Source organism: Somniosus microcephalus, chromosome 7, assembly GCF_052327205.1.
Source record: "Somniosus microcephalus isolate GS21.2 chromosome 7, FLI_Smic_1.0, whole genome shotgun sequence".
Taxonomy (NCBI): Eukaryota; Metazoa; Chordata; class Chondrichthyes; order Squaliformes; family Somniosidae; genus Somniosus; species Somniosus microcephalus.
This window is the reverse complement of record NC_140993.1, coordinates 47,542,064-47,559,712: the sequence shown is the minus strand read 5'-3', so window position 1 is coordinate 47,559,712 and position 17,649 is coordinate 47,542,064. Positions and strand designations below refer to the sequence as shown.

General features: G+C 50.7%; 1 protein-coding gene across 1 annotated transcript in view; it reads right to left on the bottom strand.

Annotated features, from left to right (window-relative positions):
- Nucleotides 1-17,649, bottom strand: part of col22a1 (collagen, type XXII, alpha 1) — a 407,180-nt gene that overhangs the window by 141,480 nt on the left and 248,051 nt on the right. Inside the window, exons 18-20 of the mRNA XM_085992460.1 lie at nucleotides 12,998-13,027; nucleotides 9,528-9,581; nucleotides 5,209-5,262 (exon numbers count right to left, since the gene is read on the bottom strand). Coding sequence (XP_085848586.1) covers nucleotides 5,209-5,262; nucleotides 9,528-9,581; nucleotides 12,998-13,027 — 138 coding nt within the window. The remainder of the gene's footprint in view (nucleotides 1-5,208; nucleotides 5,263-9,527; nucleotides 9,582-12,997; nucleotides 13,028-17,649) is intronic.

Below are 17,649 nucleotides of genomic sequence, written 5' to 3'. Positions count from 1 at the left end.
AATCCCCTGGTACGTGTAGCGGCTGGACGAGCTCTGCCAAGGACGAGCGAAGATCTTCCTTGGGTGCCGTGTGAAGACCCAACAGGACCCATGGTAGCCTGTCCACCCACCCAGTGCCTTGGAGGCTGGCCCTCAGTGCGGCTTTGAGCGACCTGTGAAACCGTTCGCACAGGCCGTTTGCCTGTGGATGGTAGGCTGTGGTGCGATATAGCTTGATGCCGAGCCCCTGAGCCACTGCGTTCCAGAGCTCAGAGGAAATTGCGGTCCACGATCAGAAGAGATGTCCGCCGGTACCCCGAAACGGGCGACCCAAGAGGAGATGAATGCCCTGGCTACGTCTGCCGAAGTGGTGGATGACAAGGGAACTGCCTCTGGCCATCTAGTGGTGCGGTCTACCATCGTAAGGATATGTGTAAACCCATGAGAAGGTGGAAGTGGCCCCACCAGGTCCACATTCACGTGATCGAACCGTCGCTCCGGAACAGCGAAGGTGGCCAATGGAGCTTTGACGTGACGCTGCACCTTGGCCTTTTGGCAGACCACGCAGGTGTTGGCCCAGTCGCGGACATCCATATGCATGCCCCGCCAAATGAACTTGGACGACATCAGCCTTTGCGAGGCCTTCATGCCAGGGTGTGACAACCCGTGTATGGCGTCAAACACTTTTCGGCGCCAGGCGACCGGCACGATAGGGCGAGGATCTCCTATGGAGACGTCACAAAGTAGCGTGGTGACTGCGGCGTGGAATTTGACGTCGGCCGCTTGGAGGCTAGAGGGGCTGGTTCGGTAAGCTTGCACCTCTGGATGTGAGGCTTGATCCGCAGCCATGAGGGCATAGTCGATGTCGAGCTGGACTGCCTGAACGGTCGCGCGGGAGAGGCAATCCGCCACCAGGTTGTCTTTACCGGCCACATGCTGAATATCAGTAGTGAATTCAGAGATAAACGTTAACTGACGCTGTTGTCGGGCTGACCACGGTTCGGTAGTCTTGGCCATAGCGAACGTTAGTGGCTTATGGTCGACAAAAGCAGTGAAAGGACGTCCTTCCAGCAAGAACCGGAAATGGCGGATGGCCAGAAAAAGAGCCAGCAACTCCCGGTCGAAGGTACTGTACTTCCGCTCGTTTCGCCATAGTTGACGGCTGAAGAATGCCAGCGTTTGCCATGTTCCATTTACCCACTGTTCCTGCACTGCGCCGATGGCGTAGTCTGACACTTCGGTGGTGAGGGCGATGGTGGCACTTGGCAGCAGGTGCACCAGCATGGTCGCGTTGGCGAGGGCGCTTTTTGTGTCAACGAACACCCGGTCCATGTCGACCGTCCAGCTTACCGGGTCCTTGCCAGACTTGCCCTTGAGGGCCTCGTACAGGGGCTGCATGAGCAGAGCTGCCTTAGGCACGAAGCGGTGGTAAAAATTTACCATCCCGAGGAACTCCTGCAGGGCCTTGATGGTCTGCGGGCGCGGAAAGGATGTCACCGCCTCTACCTTTGCTTACAAAGGCACCGCTCCCTCCGATGTAATGTGATGTCCCAGGAAATCAATGTGGGGCAGACCAAACTGACACTTTGGCCGGGTTGAGAATCAGGCCGTGTTGGCTGAGGCGACAAAAGAGGGTGCGTAGGTGCGCGATGTGTTCCTCCTTATTTCGACTGGCCACAAGGATGTCGTTTAAATAGACGAAAAGGAACTTGAGGTCCCGCAGCACGGAGTCCATGAGGCGCTGGAAGGCCTGGGCAGCATTCTTCAACCCAAAAGGCCGAATGGGGTGATGACTGTGGTCTTCTGCACGTCCTGCGGGTGTACCGGGACCTGGTGGTAGCCTCGGACCAGATCCACCTTGGAAAACACGGTGTTCCCAGCCAAATGGGCAGAGAAATCCTGAATGTGGGGGATCGGGTATCGATCAGGAGTGGTAGCGTTGTTAAGTCGCCGATAGTCGCCGCATGGCCGCCATCAGGTTTCGGTACTATGTGGAGAGGCGAAGACCAGGGACTATTGGACCGGCGAATAATCCCCAGGCGTTCCATCGTAGTGAACGCCGCCTTCGCGACCGCCAGCTTGCTGGGTTCGAGGCGCCGGGCCCGCGCGTGGACCGGGGGGCCGGTGGTAGTGATGTGGTGTTCCACACCATGCTTCGTGGCCGTAGAGGAGAATGTAGGTCTGGTCAGGTCCGGAAATTCACCGAGCAGGCGAGCGAACTCGTCCGGAGTTGGGAAAGTGCAGGAGACGGTGCGTGACATGGTGGTACCACGGTGGCAAGGAATGGAGTGAAACGTGGCCGCATTGATCAGCCGCCAGTTCCTCACATCGACCAGGAGGCCGTTGGCGCACAGGAAATCCGTGCCGAGGATGGCTTGTGAAACCCTGGCCGTAACAAATTCCCAAACAAATCGCTGGCTGCCGAAGCACACCTGGACCCGCTGTTTGCCGAAGGTCCGGATAGCTCCGCCATTAGCCGCTTCGAGTGAGAGGCCGTGCCTCTCAGCTTGAACATCAATAGCGGACGTGGGTATAATGCTGCACTGTGCGCCGGTGTCACATAGGAATCGCCGACCAGAGATGGAATCGATGATGAACAACAGCTTGCCAGAATTTCCGATTGCCATCGCAGCCGCGGGGCACCCGTCAGACCCGTTCTTCTTTTGCCGGGGTTGCAGTTGTTTTTTTTGGGGAGAGAAGCTGCAGGGAGGGCGGCAACATCTGGCTTTCGCGCCAAACCGCGCGTGGTAAAAGCACAGCCCCGAAGGTTGAGGAGCTGGGGTGGTGTCTGTGGGGGATGGGCACCTCGTGGCAGTGCAGTACTGCTGCGTCACCGCGAAAATCTTGTCCGCTTCGGCAGCAAGCGCTGCGCAGTCTGAGACTTCGGACCTGGCCAGGGCAGTTTGTACTTGCTCCGGTAACTGACTGAGGAAGAGCTCCCTAAAGAGGAAGCATTCCGGTTCGGAGCCAAGGAGCGTGAGCATTTGGCTCATGAGCTCAGACGGCTTGGAGTCCCCGAGGCCGGGCATAGCGAGCAGTCGGCGGACGCGCTCCAACTTCGTGAGCCCGAAGACCTGTAACAACCGCGCCTTGATTGTTTCATATTTGCAGTCGTCCGGGGGGTTCTCAAGCAGGCTGACGATCTGGGCTTCGACCTGGATGAACTAGGCGGTCGCTTGTTGCTCCCAGAATTGCGGTAGCTTCAATGCAACGGCGTTCGTTTCCATGCTTCGTTCCTTCTGCGAAAACCGTTCGCAAAAGTCGGGGTCACCAATGTAGGAATGTCTAGTTCCTATCAAGAGACTGAGGTCGACTCAGGCGATCAAACAAATGATGTTTAATGTGAAACTAATTGAGTTTAACAAACAGATGCAGCACGGTGGCATAGTGGTTAGCACTGTTGCCTCACAGCGCCAGGGACCCGGGTTCGAATCCGGCCTCGGGCGACTGTCTGTGTGGAGTTTGCACATTCTCCCCGTGTTTGCGTGGGTTTCCTCCGGGTGCTCCGGTTTCCTCCCACAGTCCAAAGATGTGCAGGTTAGGTTGATTGGCTATGATAAATTGACCCTTAGTGTTAGGGGGATTAAATACGTGGGGTTACAGGATAGGGTGGGATATGTGTTGGTGTAGGGGTTACGGGGATCGGGTGGGATATGTGTCGGTGCAGGCTCGATGGGCCGAAATGGCCTCTATCTGCACTGTGGGGTTTCTGTGATTCTGTGATTCTGTGAAAACTACGAATACAGGTCTAGTCAGTTCAGAAGCTCCACGAGGACTGCTTGGATGGTTCCGTGGCTGGCGTCATGACGTTTTTCCCGCCGATGGGGATCACGTGATGAATGGCGTGACATCATCGTGTTTGCCCGCGCTCTTAAAGGGACTGCGCTCTGTACATGCAAACAGTATATACAAAGACTAGCTGGGGAGCCCCGCGTTGCGAGGGCAATTTTGGGGCGCTTGGTCTCCCTGCCCCTGTGTGTCCCCCCTCTCCCTGTCCTATCCCTCCCCTCTCTCCCTCCTCTCCTCTCCCTCCCGTCCCCTCCTCTCCCTCCCGTCTTCCTCCCTCCCCTCCCGTCTCCCTCCCTCCCCTCCCGTCTCCCTCTCTCCCTCCCTCCCCTCCCCCACCCCCACACGCCCACCCCCGCCCACCCCCTCCGCTCCCCTCTGTCCCTCTCTCCGGCCCCTCCCCCTGCCTAGCGCCTGAGGTCCGGTTCTGAGGGCGGGACGGACCGGAGCTGAGATCCCCCGCGTATGGCGCGGCTGATGGACGGCCGCTGCAGGCGGGCGGCGCATGCGCGGTCAGTGCGGGCGGCGCGAGGCGGCCCGCGGGGAGCAGGCAAGGGCGGCTTGGCGGCCGTTAGCGAGCGGGAAACTTCGGGCGGCCCGCCCGCGCTCCGTCCGCGACACCGTGAAACCTGAGAGGGGGAAGTAGAGCGAGACAGAGAGGGAAGAGGAGAAGGAGAGAGAGGGAAGAGGAGAGAGGGAAGAGGAGAAGGAGAGAGAGGGAAGAGGAGAAGGAGAGAGAGAGAGGGAAGAAAGAGAGAGAGAGAGATACATTTTTTGAGCTTCAGGCCCCGAGTCCCCCCTGCGCGAGGGTGAGGAGGAGGCGGGGGAGGGGTTGCTAAACACAATATAAAACTCAAATAAATTGTTAATTAATTCCCTAACACATAATTCAAATATTTACCTTACTTCCCTAACACACTGAAAGTGTGGGGAAAAAATCGTGAAAAATCAAGATGGCGGCCACTCACCTCAGTTCCGAAGGATAAGGCCCGCCCACACACGCACCGATTGGTCGACCGGTCAGGTCACCGAAGCGTAGGATTGGTCAATCGTCGAGTCACTCGACACTCAACTGTAGGAAGGAACCCGCCGTCCGATTGGTCGACCTCGACGTCACACGGTCGCTAATGAGATGCTAATGAGCGGAAGGCTGAACGTTTTTCGGATACCGCGGGCGCGGTTTTTGTCCGGCCGAAACGTAAATACGCCTATAACCGGTCCGGAATCGCAAGCTTTCTTTTGAGGCGACGCGCGCGTCGGTACGCTCTGTAACTTTCAAACGTATAGAGAACAGACAGACAGACAGACATCGGGACAGACAGAAGAGCTCTTTTATATATATCGATACAGACTCAGGCTCTAGTTAACATATTGTTAAAGGGAATTATATACATTTGATCGGAGTCCCTTAGTGGCTCCGCCACAATATAACTGTTTACATACCCTTTGACCTTGTAATCCAGGTTTTCCAGCAATGCCATCCAGACCAGGAGGACCCTAAGATGAGGAAAAAAAACACGTCATTTTTTTATCTTATTGACCTCGAGCTGCTTACTGTGGAAGTTCACACGAGTTACCCCAGGCTATTTCTCATTGGATTCTCCTTCTCCTTCCTCCCCGGGACAGCAATTTATTACCAAAGCTTTCGCTGCATCGAGATCGGGCCTATTTTTTGTGCCTTCACTGCATTTTCTTCCTTGCATTTGGACACATTTTTACCTATGTTAGGAGGAGAAATTTTAATCCAAAAAAAAATGCATTTTCTCAAAGTATTTTGGTGCTAACCCAGCTAGTTCACTAATGTCCTTCAGGGAAGGAAATCTGCCATCTTTACTTGGTCTGGCCTATATGTGACTCCAGACCCACAGCAATGTGGTTGACTCTTAACTGCCCCCCGAAATGGCCCAGCAAGCCACTCAGTTGTAACAAACCGCTACGAGAAACAACAATAAGAATAAAACTGGATGGACCACCCGGTATCGACCTAGGCACTGACTTTGGACACGGCAATGGCACACCCAGCCCAGTCGACCCTGCAAAGTGCTCCTCACTAACATATGGAGGACTTGTGCCAAAATTTGGAGAGCTGTCCCAGACTAGTCAAACAACAGCCTGACATAGCCATACTCACAGAATTAAACCTTTCAGCCAATGTCCCGAACTCCTCAATCACCATCCCTGGGTATATCCTGTCCCACCGGCCGGACTGACCCACCGGAGGTGGCGGCACAGTGGTATTCAGTCGGGAGGGAGTGGCCCTGGGAGTCCTCAACATTGACTCCGGACCCCATGAAGTCAAGCATGGGCAAGGAGACCTCCTGCTGATTACCACCTACCGCCCTCCCTCAGCTGATGAATCAGTACTCCTCCATGTTGAACGCCAGTTGGAAGAAGCACTGAGGGTAACAAGGGCACAAAATGTACTCTGGGCAGTGGACTTCAATGTCCCTCACCAAGAGTGGCTCGGTAGCACCACTACTGACCGAGCTGACCGAGTCCCGAAGGATATAGCTGCCAGACTGGGCCTGCGACAGGTGGTGAAAGAACCAACACGACGGAAAAACCTACTTGACTCTTAACTGCCCTCTGAAATGGCCCAGCAAGCCACTCAGTTGTAACAAACTGCTATAAGAAACAACAATAAGAATAAAATTGGACGGACCACCCGGCATCGACCTAGGCACTAACTTCGGACATGGCAACAGCACACGCATCCCAGTGGACCCTGCAAGGTCCTCCTCACTAACATATGGGAACTTGTGCCAAAATTGGGAGAGCTGTCCCACAAACTAGCCAAGCAACAGCCTGACATAGTCATACTCACAGAATTAAACCTTTCAACCAATATCCCAGATGCCTCCATCACCATCCCTGGGTATATCCTGTCCGACCAGCAGGACTGACCCACCAGAGGTGGCAGCACAGTGGTATACAGTCAGGAGGGAGTGGCCCTGGGAGTCCTCACCAATCTACCTGTCACAGATGTATTTGTCCATAACAGCATTGGTAAGAGTGACCACTGCACAGGCCTTGTGGAGATGCAATCCCATCTACACACTGAGGACACTCTCCACCGTGTTGTGTGGCACTACCACTGTGCTAAATGGGATAGATTCAGAGCAGATCTAGCAGCTCATTTCTGGGCATCCATGAGGTGCTGCGGGCCATCTGTAGCAGCAGAATTGTATTCCATCACAATTTATAACCTCATGGCCTGGCATATCCCTCACTCTACCATTACCATCAAGCCAGAGGACCAACCCTGGTTCAATGAGGAGTGCAGAAGAGTATGCCAGGAGCAGTACCAGGCGTACCTAAAAATGAGGTGCTAACCTGGGGAAGCTGCAACACAGGACTACATGCATGCTAAACTGTGAAAGCAGTAAGCTATAGACAGAGCTATGCAATCCCACAATCAATGGATCAGATCAAAGCTCTGCAGTCCTGCCACATCCAGTCGTGAATGGTGGTGGACAATTAAACAACTAACAGAGGAGGAGGTTCCATGAATATCCCCATCCTCAATGATGACGGAGCCTAGCACATGAGTGCAAAAGACAAGGCTGAAGCTTTTGCAACCAACTTCAGCCAGAAGTGCCGAGTGGATGATCCATATCGTCCTCCTCCTGAGGTCCCCACCACCACAGAAGCCAGTCTTCAACCAATTCGAATCACTCCACATGATATCAAGAAACGTCTGAGCGCACTGGATACAGCAAAGAGTATGGGCCCCGACAACATCCCGGCTGTCATGCTGAAGACTCATGCTCCAGAACTAGCCATGCCTCTAGCCAAGCTGTTCCAGTACAGCTACAAAACCTGATAATGTGGAAAACTGCCCAGGTATGTCCTGTTCACAAAAAACAGGACAAATCCAACCTGGCCAATTACCGCCCCATCAGTCTACTCTCAATCAACAACAAAGTGATGGAAGGTGCTATCAAGTGGTACTTAGTCACCAATAATCTGCTCACTGATGCTCCGTTTGGGTTCCGCCAGGACTCGGCTCCAGACCTCATTACAACCTTGGTCCAAACATGGACAAAGGAGCTGAATTCCAGAAGTGAGGTGAGAGTGACTGCCCTTGACATCAAGGCAGCATTTGACCGAGTATGGCATCAAGGAGCCCTAGTAAAATTTAAGTCAATGGGAATCAGAGGGAAAAACCCTCCATTGGCTGGAGTCATACCTAGCACAATGGAAGATGGTTGTGGTGATTAGAGGTCAATCATCTCAGGCCAGCAGGAGTTCCTCAGGGCAGTGTGCTAGGCCAAGCCATCTTCAGCTGCTTCATCAATGAGCTTCCCTCCACCATAAGGTCAGAAGTGGGGATGTTCGCTGATGATTGCACATTGTTTAGTTCCATTTGCAACTCCTCAGATAATGAAGCAGTCCATGCCCGCATGCACCAAGACCTGGACGCCATTCAGACTTAGGCTCATAAGTGGCAAGTAACATTCACGTCACACAAGTGCCAGGCAATGCCCATCTCCAACAAGCGAGCATCTAACCACCGCCCCTTGATATTCAATGGCATTACCATCACCAAATCCCCCACCATCAACATCCTGGGGGTCACCATTGACCAGAAACTTAACTGGACCAGCCACATAAATATTGTGGCAACAAGAACGGGTCAGAGATTGGGTATTCTATGACGAGTGTCTCACCTCCTGACTCCCCAAAGCCTTTCCACCATCTACAACGCACAAGTCAGGAGTGTGATGGAATACCCTCCACTTGCCTGGATGAGTGCAGCTCCAACAACACTCAAGAAACTCAACACCATCCAGGACAAAGCAGCCCGCTTGATTGGCACCCCATCCACCGCCTTAAATATTCACTCCCTCCACCACCGGCATACCGTGGCTGCAGTGTGTACCATCTACAAGATGCACTGCAGCAACTCGCCAAGGCTTCTTCGACAGCATCTCCCAAACACATGCCCTCTACCACCTAGAAGGACAAGGGCAGCAGGTGTATGGGAACACCACTACCTCCAAGTTCCTCTCCCAGTTACACACCACCCTGACTTGGAAATATATTGCCGTTCCTTCATCGTCGCCTGGTCAAAATCCTGGAACCACCACCTTCTCAAGGGCAACTAGGGATGGACAATAGATTCTGGCCTTGCCAGGGATGCCCACATCACAGGAATGAATAAAAAAAAACTCAGAGGACAGAATTCCTCAGAGCTGTATGGATTCCTATATTGTATGAAACCTGGCTCAAAAAGGGGTACGGGAAGCAATTCCTGTAAATGCTTGTGCTTGCGGGCTTCCTCAAGCCACATGTGAACAAATAAAATGGTCACTTGAGATTCTTCAAAAAACATCTACCTTTTGACACTCCCTCTAATATAAATTTGGTCCATTGCAGCAGCCATCATCTTCTCCTCTGTTCCAAACTCTTCTTCTCTTCCTCCACATCTCAATACTACTTTCCAGGAAGAGTTTCCTAGATCAGGCATATGCATGCAGCTAACTATTCCTCCTTCAACGTTTGTGGTATTTCCTTATCCAGCATAACATCAACATAACATCAGTTGCTGAAGGACATTGTTGTGATTTAAAGGTCGGTGTTATCTGCAGTAATTATGCGGCTCTTTTTATTCTGTTGGCCTGCAACACAACACGAAGCAAGGGCAAACGCACATTGTGGATGAGAGGAATCACAAGCCTTCATCGATGCTTTGTGATAATGTCATCATGTTGGCTGGTTTGCTCAAATTTCTTCCTTGCAAGTTAAAAAAAAACACTTACCACAGGTCCTGGAGGACCTAGCAAGCCTGGATGGCCGCGAGGCCCTGGTTGACCCTGTAAAGGTAAAGCACATTATATTTAAATCAAAATAAAATACTCTATTTGTATATTCAGTGGCAGCTGTAAATACAATACACAAGAATGGTGCATTATTGAGGTAGTTTTATTCACATTTTCAATTTTTTCTCTTCACTTTGTAGGAGAACTGCCCTTAGAATTGTCTTAAATGTGTTCCTTCCCTTCCCTCTCTGACAATCACTGCACCACACTTCATAGAAATACACAGAATTACATTGATATTTACAGCACTGAAACATGCCAACAGATCTATGTCCATGTAACTCTCCTCCTATCTTACTTTATCTCACCCTATCAACACTCCACCTCTTTCCCCTGCTACTCACACATTTTGCACATCCTACTCTCACCTCTATTGCAACCCTCACTTCCCTACACTTCACATCTTGCACACACAACGGCCCAGAACTTCGGGTCTCCACGGGTGAGTACGCACGGGGTACTCACCCGTAAGCCCAATGGAAGTGCCGGTTTCCTGCATGCACTGAGCATGCGCGGGAAACCGGCACTTCCGTTCCACTGAAAGAAGGGGTTAAGAGGTGGAACGCGTGCGCAGGAGAGGCAGCGCATGCGCATCGAACTTACGTTTTTTTTGCAGGTTTTCCCGGGAAGGTAAGTCTCCAGAAGTTAGACATGTGAAAAGCAGTCGCAAGGCCTGCTTTTTACAAGGTAAGTGGTGGATTAATTAAAAATAAAACATTTTTTCCACAGGTTTATTATTTTTAAATACTTTAAAGGTAAGTTTATTTTTAGCCACGTAGAAAATAAAATTATTTTTTTCAAAAATTTAAATTATTGTTTAAAAGTTATTTCATGTAATTTATAGTTTATTTTAAAAATGTGATTTAAAAAAAAATTTATTTGAAGATTTAGTGATGTTTTGGGGCTTATAGTATTTATAGGTTTGACAGGTCTTCCTGTCAAACTTATGATTGAAGCATTCCCTGCTACCATGTGATCCCAGGGGATGCATTGAACTAACTGTGCCCCTGGGATATGCAAGCACTGCGTGCCGGCAGTTGGAGGAGGCCCAGGATCGGAATCCCACACGGGCCCACAGCTCAACGGCCGGCGCGGTAGGTAAGTGCAGGTCGGGGGCTTGCACCCGTGGGAAGCCACTGACCTGAATTTCTGGGCCAAGATCTGCATTATTCGACCATAACAGGCACATTCTCAAAACAGCTCACAAGGCTGTCACTAACTCACTCCCTTCTATCTTGCAGGAGAAAGTCGCGCACAACACGAGGCAGGAGGCAGCGACCGGAGGAGGCCGAGCCCCCCCTGTACACCCTTTCCCCACCGGGAGGAAGACGTGCTGGCTATCAAGGGCAGTTAATTGGCACTAATCCCTTCCCGCCTCGGGTTGGTGGGTCCCAGTGCGGGGCGGGTACCCGCCTCCTTTGAAACTTACATGGAGGCGGGTTTTGGGCGGGATGGTGTCGGGACCCCCGAATTTGGGATTTTAGCCCCCCGCACGCCTAAAAGCCCGCCTCACGGCACACTGAAAATCGACCCCATTAACTCTGTTTCTCTCTCCACAGATGCTGCCTGACCTGCTGAGTACTTCCAGCATTTTCTGTTTTTATTCCAGTAAAAAGTTGCCAGCAGAAGCCAGAATTCACTTGTGGAACAGAGAAAACAGCCAAATAAAGGCCAAAAAATTAACCAGTAGCCTATGAGGGCAAACCAATTACTAACCTGCATGGAGTGGATAACCCCTTTAAATAGTGCTCCGACCGGATACTTACTGACTGTTAAGACCATGATTTTCTGTGGGAGCTTATCACATGGCGAGTCAGGCACTGGGGCAAACCAATTCCCCAAAAGGGTCCTAAAACAAGTGTAGGACCCTTATTTTTATATTACACTGAGACTTTTTTGTACTTCCGGCGTGCGCCATGGACTCCTACTGAGCAACCCGATCCAATATGGTGGGTGGTGCACTTCCAGCGCAGAATGAGCATGCGTACGCTGCCTGTCATAGTGAACCCTTAGGTTTTATGCCTGTAAAATGGCATTAGCTCTTAGAAATAGACTGAGCGATAAACCACAGATGGCTCCTTGAAAATGAGTTTAGGTGAAGGGGTTAAGGATTCATCTGCTGCCCTTGATGAACATTCTTGTCAGGCTATTGATTCCAGTATTCTTACACCTTCCTTCTTCATGGATTTCATTGCTTATAGGATATGATGTTTTGGGCAGTAAGATGCCTTGTCCAAGTGGCCATTACTCATTTGTGAGCCTTGACAGTCAGTGCAGCAGACTATTGGATTGTGGTGATTTATATGCTCTTATTTTAGTTACCATCAGTTACCGCATGCGTGACCTGTATGAACAGGGATGTTTGACCAAACGTGTAGAAGAATTTTGAGCAAATTCATTCTTTTAAAAAGGAACCTTAAAACTTTAGGGCGAAAAATTGAGTCGCGCCCCCTTTGGGGCGCTAACTTCGCCAGGGCACTACTTTTAGCACCCTGGAAAAATTAGCGCCCCCGCGACCGAAATTGAGTGGTAGCGCCCCGCCTCCCTCTTGGGGCGCTGTGAGGGAATATCGCGGTGCTACGTGCCGCGGTATTGCAGGCCTTCCTCCCCTTCTTAAAGGGGAGGGGCCTTGCGCAGCATGACCAGCTGGGCCCCCGGGGATCGGGAGTGCCGGCAAAAGAGCCCGGCACTCAAGAGAAGTGCCAGGCTCATGGAGTGCAGCCGGCACTCCGCGGGGGGCGGGGGCAGACCGGGGATGGCAGCGGAGGCAGGTGCTGGCAGGCGGCCAGCAACAAAAATGGCCGCCCGGCACGTCGCCTTTAAATAGCGCTGCCCCGGCCGCAGGTAGGCCCCCATGACCCCGACGGACACAGCATCCGGTGGTAAGTCAGGGGGCACTACCAAAGATCGCGGCCGGGGTGCAAGTGGGGCGCTGTGCATGGCAATGACGTCATTGCCAGCGGCGCAGCGCTGCGAGGCCCTAACGGTTAGCACCGCCGCTAACCTCCCACTGAATTTCGAGGGAGGCGTTGGTGGGGCCGCGCTCCTCTTAGGGCACTAACGGGAGGCGCAAAGCAACCGAATTTTCCCCCTTTAGAGTGATAGCAATATTAGTAGATTAGTTAGATTGATTTGGTGATTAGGAAGTACAGAGATCCAGATGAGAGGAATCCATGAGTGAAAGGCAGTCTGATGGAATTAATAACTTTTTTTAATTTCAAACTTTAATATGCTCTTAATATGCTGATAGATTACCTGGATTTGCTCATATTCCCTTGTAGGTGTATTTCATAAGAGTTATTAGCCAGTAATGCACAGCCATCTTGAATAATACAATATTCCAATATAAAGACTAAGATATATTTCCTTTAGGCAGCTTTATGATGATTGTGTATGGGCATTATACTTACTGGTTCTCCCTTTAAACCGCCAAACTCCACCTGAAAGAAAAGATGAAGTTGTTAGTGATCAACGTCAAACTGAGAAATGAGAACAAAAGGTCAGAGTGTAAGGCACAGATATGTCCAAAATTGCCTAGCCTGCCTTTGCCAAATGGAATCGAACCATGGTTTGCATTTGGCTCCTTTTAGTGCTAAAATTTACCAAACTAATTGCAACGATACATGATTAAAGCACCAGGGTGGGGCAGTTCTAACTTCTGAAGATATCGAAGGGTGTAGGGGTAACATTTCTCAATTTGCATCAAATTAGAGGCTGTAATGGGTCTTGTGCATGAGGCAGCATGAGCCCCCTGTGGCTCAGTGCTACGCGAGCGGAAAATACAGATGTATTTCATGCACGTGACTTTTGCTCCAGATTTTCTGTCTGCCTCCTGCCCACACCACAGCAGTGCACAGGAACAGATAATCATCTTTTAATATATGCAGTAGATTAATGAGAAATAACAGTGCTGGTTCAAAGATAAAGAATGCAGGAAATGTGGCAGACTTGGTCACATAGCGAAAGTATGCCGGTCAGGAAAGAAGACCAGCAACAAAAAGTCGCCGCAGGAGAAGTCCAAGAAAGTACACAAGGTGACAGAGAACAATTCGGATGAACAAAAGACGGATTCAGACTCCAGCAGTAAGGACCTGGGTTGTCTAAAAATACATAATGTTTGGTAACACAGCAGACCACCAAACTATCTGGGTCATGCTTCGGATAGCAGGAGTCCAAGTGAAGATGGAATTGGACACTGGATCGGCATTGACGGTCATGAATAAGCAAGAGTACAAAAGGTTATTCTCACACATTCCCCTGAGGGATACGGAGATTGTATTGAAAACATACACGGGGCAAAGAGTATACCCCATCGGAAAGATAAAGGTAAAGGTGGTCTACAAGGGTAAAGAAAGTCAGGGAATGGACTTGTATGTGTTACCTGAGGGAGGTCCACCACTACTGGGACGGGAATGGATCCGGAGAATAAATATGGACTGGCATTCCTTACAAGCACTAACTGTAGATTCCTGTAAAGAGGACGATGTCAAACCTAAACGACTGTCCAAAATATTGGACGATGCTAAGGAGGTGTTCCAACAGGGACTGGGAACACTGAAAGGAATTACGGCAAACATCAAGGTTGAAGAACATGCAAACCCAAAATTTTTCAAAGCCAGACCGGTACCTTATGCGATACGACTTGCTGTGGAAGCAGAGCTGGAAGGGCTAGAATGTTCAGGAGTACTGTCAAAGGTGGACTGGAGCGAATGGGCCACGCCCATTGTTCCTGTCATGAAGCGTTCGTTGAGCAACAAGCCGGGGGAACCTGGGAAGGTTCGCATCTGTGGCGATTTCAAGATCACTGTTAATCCGGTTCTTCACACGGTGCAATATCCGCTTCCGCGGATTGAGGATATCTTCGCTTCGCTGTCTGGCGGGAAACACTTCACCAAGATAGACCTGGCGCAGGCGTACTTACAGATGGAAGTTGATGAAGCGTCACGCCAGTATCTCACGATCAACACACATAAGGGCTTATATCGGTATAATAGACTGGTTTTTGGAGTGGCATTGGCTCCAGCGATTTGGCAAAGGGCCATGGAGCAGGTATTACAGGGAATTCCAGGCACACAATGCTACCTGGACGACATTCTGATTACAGGAGATGATGATAAGGAACACCTCGCGAATTTGGAGCAGGTGCTCACCAGATTGAAAGAATATGGACTCAGAGTTAATCGCCAGAAATGTGAGTTCTTTCAGAAGCGAATCTCGTACTGCGGTCACGTCATTGACCAGGAGGGGCTTCATAAGTCACCTGACAAGATCGAAGCTGTTGTGAAAGCTCCCGCTCCGGAAAATGTATCCCAGTTGAGGTCATTCCTTGGGTTGATTAACTATTACCACAAGTTTCTTCCAAATTTATCCACAGTGTTACACCCGCTGAACACTCTTTTGCAAATGTGAGTACCATGGAAGTGGAGCGAGGACTGTAAGCGGGCTTTTCAAAAAAGCAAGGCACTGATCACCTCTAAGGAAGTGTTGGCTCACTTTAACCCAACGCTGCCTATTCGTTTAGCTTGTGATGCTTCTCCATATGGTATCGGGGCAGTGCTCTCACATAAGTTGCCAAATGGCTTGGAAAGGCCAGTCGCGTTCGCATCCAGATCATTGACCTCCGCTGAGCGCAACTATGCTCAGATAGATAGGGAGGCTCTCAGCCTCGTGTGGGGAGTTAAGAAATTTAACCATTACCTGCAAGGCCAAAGGTTTACGCTGCTGACAGATCACCAGCCGTTGGTTTCCATCTTTAACCCTAAGAAGGGTGTTCCGGTTATGACGGCGCAGAGGCTTCAGAGATGGTCCCTTTTCCTAGGGGCACATCAATATGATATCGAATTCAAAGGTACAAAGCAACATGGTAATGCTGATGGGCTGTCGCGCCTGCCACTACCTACAGCGGAAGAGGCACCGGCAGTTGACCCTGTCGAGATATTTCACTCGACCATCATTGAATGCTTACCAGTCACCAATGCGAGTATTGAGAGAGAGACCAGAAACGACCCGACACTGTCTCGGGTCTACGGTTTGACAGTGAAGGGATGGCCAACACATGGCGAACCACTGTTACCGGCATTCTCAGCCAGACGAGAGCAGCTGTCCGTCTGTCAAGGAACATTGATGTATGGAACAAGGGTGATTATTCCTCCTAAATTAAGGGAGAGAGTTCTGAAGGAACTGCATGAAGGTCATCTGGGGGGAGTCAAGATGAAAGACCTTGCTAGGGCTTATGTGTGGTGGCCAGGTATCGACAAACAAATAGAGGATCTGACTAAAAGCTGCTCAGGGTGCCAAAAAGTTCAAAATGCACCTCCAATTGCACCGCTGCATCCGTGGGAATGGCCTTCAACCCCATGGCAACGTGTGCATATCGACTTTGCAGGTCCATTCATGGATTCCATGTTTTTGATAGCGGTAGACGCACATTCTAAATGGCCAGAAGTGATTAAGATGTCGACCACTACCACTGAAAAGACGATTGCAGTTCTAAGAACCATATTTGCAAGGAATGGGCTGCCGGAACAAATATGTTCAGACAACGGACCACAGTTCGTGTCAGAAGAATTCCAGAAATTCATGAAGAAGAATGGGGTGAAACACTATACATCTGCCCCATATCATCCGGCTACAAATGGGTTGGCCGAGAGATTTGTACAAACGTTCAAAAAGGCGATAAAGGCCATGAGCGAAGACCATATTCCACTACAACACAAGGTGGACAATTTCCTGATGGCATATCGAAACGCCACGCATGCAGTGACAAATCAAAGCCCTGCCATAATGTTCTATAACAGGAGGTTGCGGTCCCGATTGGATTTGTTAAAACCCAATGTGCGTAGGGAAGTCGAAAACAAGCAATTCCAGCACATAAATAACAAGGGCACTCGGAGTTTCGAAATAGGACAACCAGTGTTGGCCAGGGACTATAGGAATGATAAATGGCAATCCGGAACAATTCGTGCCCGACAAGGACCCTTGATGTACACGGTAGACGTTGGTGAGAACGTAATACGACGTCATGCTGACCAACTTGTGGAATCGAGAACAAGGGTCGACCCCATGTCTACGGCAGAGACACCAGTTGAAGAAGTTATTGAGCCTGTAGCATCTACCTCAGACTCGAACGTACATGATGATGTTCAATCCATAAGAGATCAAATGGATGAGTCACCCCAGCAACGAGAACCAGAGACCCCTGAAAGGCGTTATCCGACCCGGATCAGGAGGCCTCCTCAGAGACTGAATCTTTGAACAGTTTTGTATGAAAGTTGTATATACGTTATCCATGTTATGTTTAAATTGGGGTGTACACTGTTAAGCTAAAAGGGGAGGAATTGTAGTGTATGTAACCTGTACCACCTTAAGAGACTACCTTAAGGTGATGAACTACTTTCTGATGGCTCCTGTATATTGTAGTACCGGTGGTGACCACACCGGTATATAAACCCTGTGGAGCAGTTTTTATTTCAGTTCAGCCCTGACCCTCAATTACTAAAGACCTGTTTAAGTATTCTGTTGTCTGTGTCCAGTTATTCAGCATAACTACATTTGGAAAACACAGACTCAACAATCTGTGCAGGGCTTGTCCGAGGCAGTGGAGCGGTCGGCACCTGCCTTGTCCGAAGCAATGGGAAGAACTGTCCAGGCCTTCTCCGAAGCACTGGCACCTGGCACACAGGTCCTCACTGTTGCCACGCAGTCACTTGCTGGGCTCCTCCACAGCCAGATTGACACAACGCGATCTCTCACTGTAGCCACCCTCTCTGCATCAGTTAGGATCACCCCGGGCCCTTCCAGTCCCATACAAGGCCAGGAATCAGTGGAGCATGCGATTGTGGCGGATGAGCCGAGCCGCTCCCCTCAGATAGCCAGTGTGTCGTCCGACCATGGTGCAGATGTCCTCTCTCGGCAGGAGACCACTGCACATGCCAGCGCTGGCGCGCCTGCATTGCAGCTGCCACCACCTGCAGGCCACACTGCTTCCAGCCATGGTCACATCAAGCATCCTGCGTCCGCACCCTCCAAGCCCAGAGGTCGGACAGGCCGTCCCTCAGGGGCT